Here is a 14,055-nt window from a genome sequence, read left to right as displayed (position 1 = left end):
TTTAGAGTGGCCTTTTATTGTCCCCTGTATAAGGTGCACCTGTGTAATGATCATGCTGTTTAATCAGCTTCTTGATATGCCACACCTGTCAGGAGGATGGATTATCTTGGCAAAGGAGAAATGCCCACTAAGAGGGATGTAAATAAATCCTCCACATACAGCACCCGTTCTGCCAGTCACATTCTGTTAGAGGTCCCCAAAGCACACACATCCATGGGTTGCTCGTCTTTTCAGTTCGCTGCAGCTAGCAACTGGAACGAGCTGCAACAAACACTCAAACTGGACCGTTTTATCTCTATCTCTTCATTCAAAGACTCTATCATGGACACTCTTACTGACAGTTGTGGCTGCTTTGTGTGATGTATTATTGTCTCTACCTTCCTGCCCTTTGTGCTGTTGTCTGTGCCCAATAATGTTTGTACCATGTTTTGTGCTGCTACCATGTTGTGCTGCTGCCATGTTGTTTTCATGTTGTGTTGTGTTAGGGTTCGTTCCTTACATCTTTCCTTGTCAATCCTTGGTTCATTGGTGAAATTAGCATTATGAAAATATTTTAGAAGAAGGATTACTTTATCCTATCCCAGGTATTCCTTAAAGAGGTGAGTTTCAGGTGTCTCCGGAAGGTGGTGATTGACTCCGCTGTCCTGGCGTCGTGAGGGAGCTTGTTCCACCATTGGTGTGCCAGAGCAGCGAAGAGTTTTGACTGGGCTGAGCGGGAACTGTGCTTCCTCAGAGGTAGGGAGGCGAGCAGGCCAGAGGTGGACCCCTAGGTGAACCAGACAGTTGCTACCATGCTGTAGCAACACAACATGAAAAGGTCTTAGGTCTCTCTTTATATAGTGGCTCCCGAGCGGCACAGCGGTCTAAGGCACTGAATTGCAGTGCTTGAGGCATCACTACAGACACCCTGGTTTGAATCCAGACTGTATCACAACCAGCCGTGATTGGGAGTCCCATAGGGAGGTGCACAATTGGCCCAGCGTTGTCCGGGTTTGGCCGGTGTAGGCCGTCATTGTAAATACGAATTTGTTCTTAACTGACTAGTTAAATAAAGGTTAAAAAAACACTTTAAATATTGCGTTTATGTTTTTGTTCAGTGCAGTGTAATAACCTCACAGTCTGATGGGAAATGCTAAGTGTTTACCTCCCCACTCCTGCAAAAATTCAGTAGTTAACCCAACGGCAGAATGAGATAACAAGTCTTCAGATCAAGAGAACAGTGAGAAAACTCGCCTGGCTCTTCCACTTTCTAATCTGAACTTCAGTTGACCTCTCTTGCAGACAGGGACAATCCATACAACATCCCACACAAACACGGCCAAGATCGCGTTGTGTTCGATAAGGACTTAAGAAAGTACAGCGAAAAAAGGAAAACATTGATTGGAAACAACAGAGGAAGCCTGTTGATACTGTGAAAGGTGGTTGTAGTAAATGTTGATATTGTATTATGCACCCTGGGCAAAACCTTAGGTCGAAATCAATAGCAGCTCTGTGCATACTTTCCATATGTTATGTGTTTCTGTCTGAGGACAATGAACAATAACAAAGTGTGTGGTATTGGAGAAGCCAGAGGTCAAGTACAATGGCTGAGTCCCAAATGGCACCCGATTCCCTTGTGTACTTTTGAGCAGGGCCCAAAGTAGTGCACTGTACAGGGAATAGGGTGCCATTTGGGGTGAAGCCAATGAGTTTCATCAGACACACAGTGGAGAAGTGGAGCTGGAGGTTAGCACTCCGCCTGCAGCAAATATCTCTAAATTCACATGAAAGTTATTCAAATATTTGTAAAAGTAAATGGTTGGAGAAAATGACTTCGATGAGGTCCTAATCACTTGACAAGTCGTCATTGAATTCCACTTGACAACCCTGCAAATATTTAAGATGCACTTGAGAGATCAGCCCCTCGAAGACAGCTACTGTATGAGAGGAAATGAGAGAGACAATCTAAAGCTCTCATTATTTCATCCACCGAGCAATCCTGATGCCAATGTGAGTTGTAGTGTATCTAGGCAACTGCATATCTATTTCTAAAACACCACACACACCTACGCTGGTGATCAAATTAAGATAGCACATCTGTAGTTGTGTAATAGCAAACGGGTTGGGTTGTATACGTTAATGACTAAAAAAGTGATTGTTGTCATCTTTTTTTTAAATCAATCTAGACTAATTAATATAAATGAAAAAGACAAGAATGACTTTACAATACAGATGTAGGATCTTCATTTGATCACTCTTTTGTTGCATAGTAGGAAATGTAAACTTGTAGTATATTCAATGTTTAAAAAGGCTTCTAAAGTTTGTAATTTCCACTTTAAAATGTCAGACTTGATTTGCCCTTACAAAAAATGTATCAACCCCTACAAAAAAGTCAATTAATTCTAATCCACATAATACTTCGCATTTTCTGTTGCTGCAAGATAATTTTTCTGCTGTAGAAAACTGGCTCAAATTAAGATCCTACATCTGTACTGTGCTCCTGTTGATGCTAATCCAATCCAGAAGTACACGGCCCAGTTTAAAAAAATAAAAAAATAAAAATAAAAAAATCGGATAAATACATAGAAATATAATTAATTGAACAGACAAATCATTGACTTGAATGGGGCCCATTCTATTCATTCCATTTCTATGCATTTCTATGCATAATATCCTATCCAATAGGAAAAATCTAGATAGATAACTTTTTAAAAACTGGGCCCAGGAAACTCGGTGAACTTTGACCGCCCCCAGCTGACAGTAAAATACCCAGGAACCAAAAAGACAAGCGTTCCCTTCTTCAGATCAATAAACATCCCATGCCAAATGTCAACATCCCCTCTTCCTCCATGGTTCTATCCTGATACTGTCCACTTCCTCTGTGCTACAAACTAACTCCTGTGAGTCCAGACATGACAGTATGGCAGCAAAACAAGCTGCCTCTCTACCCTCTAAAGCTCCCAGGATGCAGTTAGCAACAAACCTGACCATGGAGACGATGCAGCTCTGATTGACTGCAGGCCTTTGCCAGGCAGACAGAGAGGAGAGGGTGAGAGGAGGGGTGGAGAGAAATAGGGAGGGAGAAAAATAATAGAAAGGCTGAGGTAGGAGCCCTGTTCCGTGTGTCTAATATGTCCGGTATGTCTGTTGTGTCCGGTTTGTCTGGTGTGCCCGGTGCCTCTGCTTAGGAGCCAATGGTCTTGATTTAAGTCTCTAAAGGCACTGAGGCCCTGCTTCTCTGTGAGGTGGAAGCTGTGAGGAGGAAGCTGTGAGGAGGAAGCTGCAAGGAGGAAGCTCTGAGCCCCCTGTTATCTGCTGACAGGACTGAGCCAGCTGGTTGTGTGCTAATTAATCCATACAGACACACAGAGGGATAAACAAGGGCACCATCCAGGGCCCTCCATCCCACTAGGAGACTCTACAAAGAGCTCTTCACTCTCACTGTGCTGCTAGATGCCCCTCTGTATAACGACTTAGCCTCTGCCTTATCACAACAGACTTAAACACACCAGTGATGGGAAGAGAAAGCTGAGGACAAGCCTATGTGTCCCACTGCTAATCTGAGAAGAACATGTGGATAATTGATCAGGGGAAATAAACAGGCTCTCTGCATGATACATGTTCTATATATGGAGAGTAAATAGAGTCTATCTGCTAGAGGGCCCATGACTTGGCTTGATGCTGTGCTTCAACAACTCCCCTGTCTTCAATTCTATGCAGGTTGAGACGTGAGCAAGGCTTTCAATGAGGCTCATTGTGCAGCTAACAGGTCAGGCAGCAAGCTCCCTCATACACAAGACTATCTGAACAACTAACAGGGCTTCTTCCACTATGAACAACAAATCGTGAGGAAACTGATAAAGGAATGGCATCGCTTCCAAATCTGAAAGGAAAAGCACATCCTGGCTTGAGCTGTTATTTGACAGCAAGTCAATACATTTTGGGCAGAATTTATATAAATGGTGAAAAGCACAGGACATAGAATATAACCTTGGGGGACACCAGTTGTCAACTCCACAGAGTCAGATTGATCACCCTCCACATGGATACATTGTGATTTGGATGGAGAGGGTCAGGTATGGTGTAGTTGGGCCTACCTGTGTCGCCCCACACGGGTAAGTACTCGTCCTGCTGGATGTCCAGCATAATCTCCAGGCCGTTCCCCGTCCCTCCCTTCATGGTGGTCCGCAGCGTCTTCCCCTCCTCCGCTGCGTTGAACATGTAACACTTCCCATACCTGGTGAACACCTGCAGAGAGCGAGAGAGAGAGCAGACGTTAGTACTGACCATGTTATGTACACAGGCTGGTGGACATCAGGAGGTGGACCGATACATTAACTAACCATAAACTGGTACCATGACATTCCCTGAGGCGGTTTAGGGAAGAACTGTCCTTATAGCCTTCTAAATGCATTAAGAAATCAGCAAGCTGAACTAGATATGATAATCATTGTAACACCCTACAGGCAAATTCAAATGACAACAACAGAGCCTGGAACAAAAGTTAAGTATTAAGGATTCATGTGGAGACTAGGAACACAAAATGTTGATTTGTCCCTTGGTTGCCCTTGATAGAAATCCATGATCAATCCCAATGGCACACAACAACTGTAACGGGTGTCGTAATGATTGGACCAAGATGCAGCGGGAACGTGTATACTCATCTTCTTTAATTGGTTAAAAGAAGGAAAAACAAACAAAACACGTATACAAACACAACGACCGCCACTAACAGTCCTGTCAAGTGCACAGACACTAAACAAGGAAGTAACTACCCACAAATCCCATGACAAAAACACCCCTCTTAAATAAGACCTTCAATTAGAAGCAATGAAGAGCAGCTGCTTCCAATTGAAGGTCAACCCCATCAACTAAACATAGAAATAGAAAGACTAGACTAGAACATAGAAATATACTAACATAGAACATAAACCACTCTAAACAAACACCCCTCTTACATAAGAACATATCCCAACAAACCCCGAACCACATAAAACAAACACCTCCTGCCACGTCCTGACCAAACTACAATAACCAATAACCCCTTATACTGGTCAGGACGTGACAACAACCTTCAAACACATTCTTCTATGATTACCAAAAATTGGAAGAGGCACCTTGTGCTTTTTAAAAATGTGTTTACGAGCATACACATTAAGGCACGGCAATGGGCCACATTAGAGACAAATCCTATCATGTCAGTGTAATGGAGCTTGTGGCTGTTGTTCCCCCTCCCTTCAAGTGGCTGGATGAGCAGAAGCATTAAAGGCTGTGGAGCCCTGGCTCTCTGAAGGACAGCTAATAACAGGCTTTCTGCAGCTCCACTCTGCTCGGTCAGGTGGAGAAAGCACTTTTCAGCTCCTATATTGGGTAAAGTAGGGCCAGAATAGGCCTTAAAGGAAAGTAGTGGCAGAGACTTGAAAAAAGCATGGGCACTTTACCCTGTAATCACTTAAAAGCGGTGCTCCCTCTGCCATTAGTGGCATGGAGTTCATGGGAGGAAAAACCTGCATTCGCCATCCCCATTTTCAGTACATTGTTAACAGTTCAAGGAAAACTGTTGAAATGCCATTATGAGAAGGAATGCATAGGGAAAGCTGCGATTTTTCTAGGTAATAACTGAACTTTTGCCCCCCATTCAATCAAACAAATCAGCACAGTTATATGTAACACCACTGTGCTAGATAACGACTTTGAGGTTTATATGAATAATAGACTGGCGTAAAATGCAGAATCAGTGCAGCTTATTTAGAGACAGGTGTGTAAAAGATGCAAACATGTAAATTAGATGGGTGTTGGGAGGTCCCTGCTCATGGTTAATAAGCACCATTACAACCCTCAGCCCACCTTCCTTTCCCTCACCAATCAGAGAAGGACTGAGGAATAGAATGTTGTTTGAACATCATCAACAAGGTCACACACTCCAAGCCTTCTTATTGGATAGAAGCATTGGTGGTCTACCTGCTCTTCTATGTTCCGGTCTGGGATCAGCGTGGTTCTGTGAGCTCAGAATGGTTACGGTTACAGTGCCTTCAGAAAGTATTCCCACCCCTTGACTTTTTCCTCATTTTGTTGTGTTACAGCCTGAATTTAAAATGGTTACATTAAGATTTTGTGTCACTGGCCCACTGATAAGGGAATTTATATGTTTAAAAGTAATGACTAAAGAATTCCACCCTGAAAACATATAATTGTGTGAAATGTATTAGAATCATAAAACTATAATCTGATAATGTGTGTAGTTTTAGTCAGAATTAGATCAAGGACCTTTTGCTCCTTTTTAGTATGTAAGCAGGGTGCAAGTGTGAAACAAATGATAAGAGGAGCTATCGACAGACAAGTTGTACTACTGTGTTCCTTACAGGACATTCTGTCCCCACCCGTGGAGGGGAGAAACTGTTATGCTTGCAGAAGATTATGAAACATGTTGCAGATTAAAGAAACAATGTATCTGTGTAGTGGAAAAACACTGACTGTCTGAGCAAGGCGTAGCTTAAGATTTGAACTTGTTTGTATGTGTGTTATAAAGACTGTGTTTGCATTTTTGATTTCAGAACGTTCTCGTGAGTAAACTTTACAGGCCTTTTGCATAAACTGGGTCTTTGCCTAATTATTATTAAACCCAGGGTCTTACAAACCTCGGGGATTGGTCAAAGCGTAATTGATTGTTAGTTATTATCACTGGGATTGAAAATTCTCATGACACCCACACACAATACCACATAATGTCTTAGTGGACTTATGTTTTTAAAAATGTTTACTAAGTAATTAAAAATGAAAAGCTGAAATGTCAATAAGTGTTCAACTCTTTTGTTATAGCAATCCTAAATAAGTTCAGGAGTACAAATAAGCTTAACAACTTAATAAGTCACATAATAAGTTGCGCTCCCTCTGTGTGCAATAATAGTGTTAAATATGATTTTTGAATGACTACCTCATCTCTGTACCCCACACACACAATTGCCCGTAAGGCCCCTCAGTTGAGCAGTGAATTTCAAACACAGATTCAACCACAAAGACCAGGGAGATTTTCCAATGCCTCACAAAGGGCACCTATTGGTAGATGGGTAAAAAAAAGCACACATTGTATATCTGTTTGAGCATGGTGAAGTTATTTATTACACGTTGGATGGTGTATCAATACACCCAGTCACTACAAATATACAGGTGTTCTTCCTAACTCAGTTGCCGTGAAGAAGGAAATCGCTCAAAGATTCCACCATGAGGCCAACAGTTACAGAGTTTAATGGCTGTGATGGATCAACAACATTGTAGTTACTCCACAATACTAACCTAAATATCAGTGAAAAGAAGGAAGACTGTACAGAATAAAAATTTGACAAAACATGCATCCTGTTTGCAATCAGGTAAAAAAGTAAAATTGCAATAAAGGTGTCAAAGAAATTAACTTTATGTCCTGAATACAAAGTGTTGTGTTTGGGGCAAATCCAACACATCACTGAGTACCACTCATATCTTCGACCATGGTGGTGGCTGCATAATTTTATCCTTGTCATTGGCAACAACTAGGGAGTTTTTAAAGATAAAAGTAAATAGAATAGGGGCCTCCCGAGTGGCGCAGCGGCTGCGGCATCACCACAGCATGGGGTTCGATCCCAGGCTGTGTCATAACCGGACGTGAACGGGAGTCCCATAGGGCGGCGCACAATTGGCTCTGCGTTGTCCGGGTTAGAGGAGAGTGTGGCCAGGGGAGCTTAACTTGGCTCATCGCGCTCTAGAGATATCTTATCTAGAAATATCTTATTTACATACGTTTTCCTCTAGGATTTTACCTGTGCAAATTGTAATCAGTAACGTAACTTTTGGATTACCCAAACTCACTAATCTGATTACATTCAGTTACTTTTAGATTACTTTCCCCTTAAGAGGCATTAGAAGAAGACAGAAATATATGTTACCAATTGAACGACATCTATTGCAGGATAAATTAATGTTATAGCTTACATAGCTGACCATATATGGATGTTAAATTTAACTTTCTGGGTTGGTTATGCAGGCTTCTTCTAACCCATTGCTTTCTACTGCATACAATAATACGATTCAATTATATCTTTACATTAAAAACCAAAGTCTATCAGAATTCCAGTCATTCCAATGAATGTTATATCCATTGATCTTCAAGAATAGGATTTGGAAATATAGTAGTAGAGATTAGCCAAATTAGAACCCCAAAACTAAGGACTTATTAGCAAATCCTACTCTGTTGTTTATGATTCTGTTGTCATGAGGACTAATTAGGCTCATTGACTCAGGTTGAAAAAAAATGCTGCGCTCACAGAATGGCATGTTTTGAGCACTAGCGAGAAGTTCTATATAATTGCAAAAGGGTTTTTTAAATGATCAATTAGCCTTTTAAAATTATAAACTTGGATTAGCTAACGTGCCATTGGAACACAGGAGTGATGGTTGCTGATAATTGGCCTCTGTACGCCTATGTAGACATTCCATTTTAAGTCTGCTGTTTCCAGCTACAAGGGCACAGCTATAAGGACACAAGGCGAGACCCAAATGCAGACAGAGGGGGCAGATGGTAGAGCTCCGAAATGTATTATAACAAAGGGAGTAGCCAAAGGTAGGTCGGGGACAGGCCAGAGTCCATAAACCAGGTCAGAGTCCAAACAGTACCAGACGATGGGCAGTCTCGAGGTCAGGCCAGGCAGGGGTCAGAAACCAGATCCAAGTCCAAAACAGTACAAGGGGATAGGCAGGCTGGTAGTCAGAACAGGCAGAGTGGTCAGGCAGGCGGGTTCGGAGTCAGGACAGGAAAGTGTCAAAACCAGGATGACTATAAACAAACAGAGATTGGGAAAAATAGGAGCAAGGAAAACCGCTGGTTGGCTTGGCAAACAAGATGAACTGGCACAGAGAAACAGGAAACACAGGGATATATACACCGGGGATAATAAGCGATACCTGGAGGGGGTGGAGACAATCACAAGGACAGGTGAACCAGATCAGGGTGTGACAGTAGCATGTGTCCATATTTTTTTATCAGCATGAATTAGATTGAGCAATAAAAGCCCCACTTTTATTCCATAGGCTGGGATCCTCACTATGCAGCTTTTGCAAGAGCACATTTTTCATTGGCTGTCCACTGGTTTCAAAAACAATGACTGATAGGAAGCTTAAAGATCTTGAAATCAATCATTATTGGGTTCAAATACACATTTAGATTTGTGAACAGCCATCCACAACAACCACAATCCGTAAGGCACAAATAGCTAAATGAGAGAGCAGCAGCATGATTCACACCAATGAACTATGTATATATCAATAATAAACTATATCCGTATCGTTGTAGACTACACCACTGCTGTCATCCTTATCTCATTGCGTTTATTAAAATTTGATAATCTTTGGATGCCGACAGCAATCGCACCATTGGAAGACATAGCTTGTACTGTAGCCTACAAAAGCCTATTCCTGCTCTTTTCCCGTGATCCATAAAACCCATTTGGTGTGTCATCATAGTGGTCTCTGACTTATGATCACACTCGCTCAGGTGGAACCAAACTTAAACTTGCGCCTTTTTTCAATGCTGATTTGAATGTCATTGAGAAAAGAAAAGTGTCAAAGATTTTTTTCCGCTAACATCCTTTCTGAATTTAAAAGTAATCCTCTAAATCATCATCTAGTTTTTCAAAAGTATCTGTAATCTGATTACAATATTTTTGCTGGTAACATAACGGATCACAGTTATCGTTTTTAGGTAATCCCTTACATGTAATCCGTTACTCCCCAACCCTGATGACCAGTGTATGAGGGCTTCTATGGACATGAGTAATTGTCCAGGTGGACAGTGTTATGGTCATAGAAGGATGTGGGTAGAAAGGGAGTATGAGACACCCCCTTCTCCTCAGTAGAGCCGCTCCCTCCTTCCACAGATATGAATCTATCTAAATGATACATCAGGGGCTAAGAGCTGCCAGAGCCACAATGCAGAGACGGGGGATACATATTCATAGAGAAATCAGTCTTTGTTTGCAGGTACCCGTGTCTCGGTGTCTGTCTCTGACTGGGACTGGGCTTAACTGTACCAGGGATGGCTCCGGTTGATAGCATAGTGACAGAAATACCCGAGTGTATAGAGACCAATATGGACCCAGCCTGCATGAATGGAGAATATCAACATCAGCAGGATGTCCCAGCATAGACAGTAATCTGTCAATGTCAAAACACATTGGTCCAAACCTAACAGACCAAAAAGCAGATTGAATGGGATTCAACATGCACTAGCATCCCAGTAAACAAGTTGTTTTGGTCGTCAGCATGACCTTGGTTCATTTGACTAAAGTATCTCTGTCTGCTAATTAGAGCTTACATTAGAGTTAATAAGCATCAGCCCAAACCATTCACACACTCAAGTGCTCCCTTTGAACCCTCGCCAGCTAACTGGGCAGGTAACATCATGTTTAATTACCCAGCGGTCATTTCAACTTTCCTGATATGTCTGTGAGTTTCTGTGAGTGTGTGTATAACACAGATAACGCATATCTGCACTGCCCAACACTGCTCCCCTACAGATGTACTGTGGTAACTCTCCTCCTCTGAAGTTGTTGGTTGTCTATTAGGGACCACCATCATCATCATCCTCTCTCTGGAGCGTGGAAGTGTCAACCAAAAGTTGCCAGGGTGGTTCTGTCATTTTGGTACCCCTCAGACAGTTGTCTGACCCTGCTGTCTCTCCTTCATCTTGTTCCCTCCCACTCAGTTATTATTTCCATCTCTGCTTGCCTCCAGTCATTCTGTCAGAGGGAGGAGAGTAATGACTCCTCACACCACCACAGAAATATCAAATAACCTTGGTACCTGGCCAAGGGGCGGTTACAGGCAATACCTGTAAAGTAGCAAACTAAAGTAAAGTGACACTTCTCAGAGTTCTCATGCACTGAGGCCATTACCTTTCTGAAAAACAGGATGTTAGAATATGGACCATGAGTATCAGCATTCTCAAATTAGCTCCACCCTGTCTGCTATCAATAAATGACCAGTGCTTGACTTGGGCAGGAGCTCACCGAACTGAGTACCGGCACCTCAAATGTTCTACTGCTTGAGCTCCTGTTCCTCTTATAGAATATTAGCACCTAAATATAAAAAAGGACCGGCACCCAAAATGATTACCGGCACCTATTTCTATAATACCAGATGTGGTTATGCATGATTGCTTCATACTCAGCAGTGTTTGAGTCGATATGTCAGACCACTTTGGCCTATTTATTGCCTTACCTCCCTAATCTTACTTCATTAGTACACACTGTATATAGGCTTTTCTATTGTGTTATTGACTGTACGTTTGTTCATTCCATGTGTAACTCTGTGTTGTTTGTGTCGCACTGCTTTGCTTTATCTTGGCCAGGCCGCAGTTGTAAATGAGAACTTGTTCTCAACTAGCCTACCTGGTTAAATAAAGGAGAAATAAAAAGAAATAAAATAAAGATATGCACAAGCCATTACAGAACTACAAACATTGACTGTTGTCAGGGTCTTCATACACCCCCATCCGTCTATTGTGATCAGTTTGGCTAGAATGGTCTTGTTGACATTGCACGCTTCAAGCCACTAAACTTCAAAGTTGTCTTTGGTGATGAAATGCTGTTGCTGCCCTTTCTTCATTACTTTATTTTAAATGAATCGCTAAGGCGTTGACTGAACCCGGGTCTTGAAATGTCGCAAGAGTCAAACCCTGCCATGATAACATAATGTTAGCTGGCACCGTCCACAGGGCAGTCAGGGCATGAAGCAGGAGAACAGAGATGAGCTGCCAATTAGACGCCTGCCTTCGTCTCGTCCACCCAACATAACTTATTAGCATTCACAAGAAACAGTGTGAATGTCTGGGAGCAAGACATCGCCCTAAGGCATGCTGTGACCCAGCCTGCATGTCGACGAGCCTCTCCCAGGGTGAAGTCAAAGATGACACGGCCATTAGAGAGCCACCTTCCACTGTGATGAAAGGTCAGTTGTTGTTAGTTAGCGCCAGACAGACGACAGACACCTTCCCACTGTGTTTGAAGAGTTGCCTGTCCCTGGCTAATGCCGAAGCCAACAGTTAGACATCTGAAAATAAAGCTTTCCAAAGAGACAAGTCATTATGCCTGCAGTGTGCTGTGGCTGTGATGGGTACAATAGCGAGAATGGTTAATGACTTCATGTGTTCAGCTGTCATTATTTTGAACAGCTTTATGATAAATATGCCTACGCTTTGTTTCTTCAACTATTATTGTAACAGGCACCGAAGTCCTTTTCCTCATTTGTTACACACACACACACACACACACACACACACACACACACACACACACACACACACACACACACACACACACACACACACACACACACACACAGATGGGATAATATACTATCTTGTTACCACAAAATACTCTGAAAAATACACACATTTTCTAAATACAAAATACATTTTCAAATACACGGCTTCACTAAAACAACATTCTCAGTAACAGTTATAAAAACATTGAACTTGCTATGACTTTGATATGTCGTTGTTTATCTACCTTAGTTGAATTCAGTGACTAAGTCGCTCTGAATATGAGTGTCTGCTAAATGACCAAAATGTAAATGTAAAAATGAACACTTGCAAAGCACACTGGGCATTATTAATTGGCCTTGTTTTGGGGGACGGAGCTCAAAATAATATATTTTGACATTTACATTTATAAGACAGTCTTATTACACCATATTGTCATCAGACTTCTGATACCAATGCAGGGTGAAAGGGGGCCACAAAACTGTGAACCGCTAAAAAAAAATGGTATAGAAAAGTATTTTGTATTTTGAAAATACAAATTACAGGTCTCGAAGTATAATGTTACAAATTACAATGGATTGTAGTTCAGAAGTAATTAAATACGTATTCAACATAAATCTAACATAAAACTGCCCATCTATGCACACACACACACACACACACACACACACACACACACACACACACACACACACACACACACACACACACACACACACACACACACACACACACACACACACACACACACAGAGAAAATACAAATAAGAATTTAACTAAACTTCATCCAATTTGGTTATGCCAATACACTGATGGATTATCTCTCTCAGACGGACACTATATTTTCTTTATTCTGTCGTTTCTTCCCCCTCGCTCTACTGTTTATCTCCTCCTGTTCCTGTCTGTGCCACCACAGGCCTCTGAAGTGCAGGGCGTATCTATACGACCTCTCAATTAGTTTAGATTGTTCAGATGAGTTTATTAGTCAGGGGCGCAGATGTAATCGCAGGGTACAGTGAAATTCTTAGTTCAGCTGATGGGGTCACCGTGGAGACGACAGGAAACGTGACTCAGGAAGAGGAAGTCCAGTCACGCGCTATGCCCCCTCTCCTAGCCCCATTCACTTCCCTTTCTCACCTCAGGAAGACTGACACCGCAAATCCATATCTGCTGATGGCCAGCCAACGCCACGCCATGTTGTCTGTCTGCCATATCTACCGTTATGTTTACCTCTGTTAAAATGCTGCATGTTTTACACTATTTCAATCGATTCACTTTGATAAGAGCAGAATAGTTTCTGTTTGTGAAAAATAAATAACCAGGACCCAACGAGCGTTCAATGCTAAACAAGCAAAGACCAAGGCAGTCTTGTGACACGCTGACCCCAACTCATTCAATTTGTTTACTTTTTATTTAACCTTTATTTAACTAGGCCAGTCAGTTAAGAACAAATTCTTGTTTACAATGACAGCCTAACAAAAGGCAAAAGGCCTCCTGTGGGGACGGGGGGATGGGATTAAAAATAAAAATAAATTAAACTATAGGACAAAACACACATCATGACAAGAGAGACACCACAACACTACATAAAGAGAGACCTAAGACAAAAACATAGCAAGGCAGCAACACATGACAACACAGCATGGTAGTAACACAACATGACAACAACATGGTAGTAACACAACGTGGCAGCAGCACAGGGTACAAACATTATTGGGCACAGACAACAGCACAAAGGGCAAGAAGGTAGAGACAACAATACATCACGCAAAGCAGCAACAACTGTC

General features: G+C 42.0%; 1 protein-coding gene across 3 annotated transcripts in view; it reads right to left on the bottom strand.

The window, feature by feature from the left end:
- asic2 (acid-sensing (proton-gated) ion channel 2) overlaps positions 1 to 14,055 on the bottom strand; it is a 393,085-nt gene that overhangs the window by 35,738 nt on the left and 343,292 nt on the right. For all 3 annotated transcript variants that reach the window (XM_029728490.1, XM_029728491.1, XM_029728489.1), the window contains one exon: positions 4,077 to 4,227. In XM_029728490.1, coding sequence (XP_029584350.1) covers positions 4,077 to 4,227 — 151 coding nt within the window. The remainder of the gene's footprint in view (positions 1 to 4,076; positions 4,228 to 14,055) is intronic.

This window comes from Salmo trutta, chromosome 32 (genome assembly GCF_901001165.1).
Source record: "Salmo trutta chromosome 32, fSalTru1.1, whole genome shotgun sequence".
Lineage (NCBI taxonomy): Eukaryota > Metazoa > Chordata > Actinopteri > Salmoniformes > Salmonidae > Salmo > Salmo trutta.
Note: the sequence above shows the minus strand (reverse complement) of the source record. Positions and strands in the feature narration are given on the sequence as shown.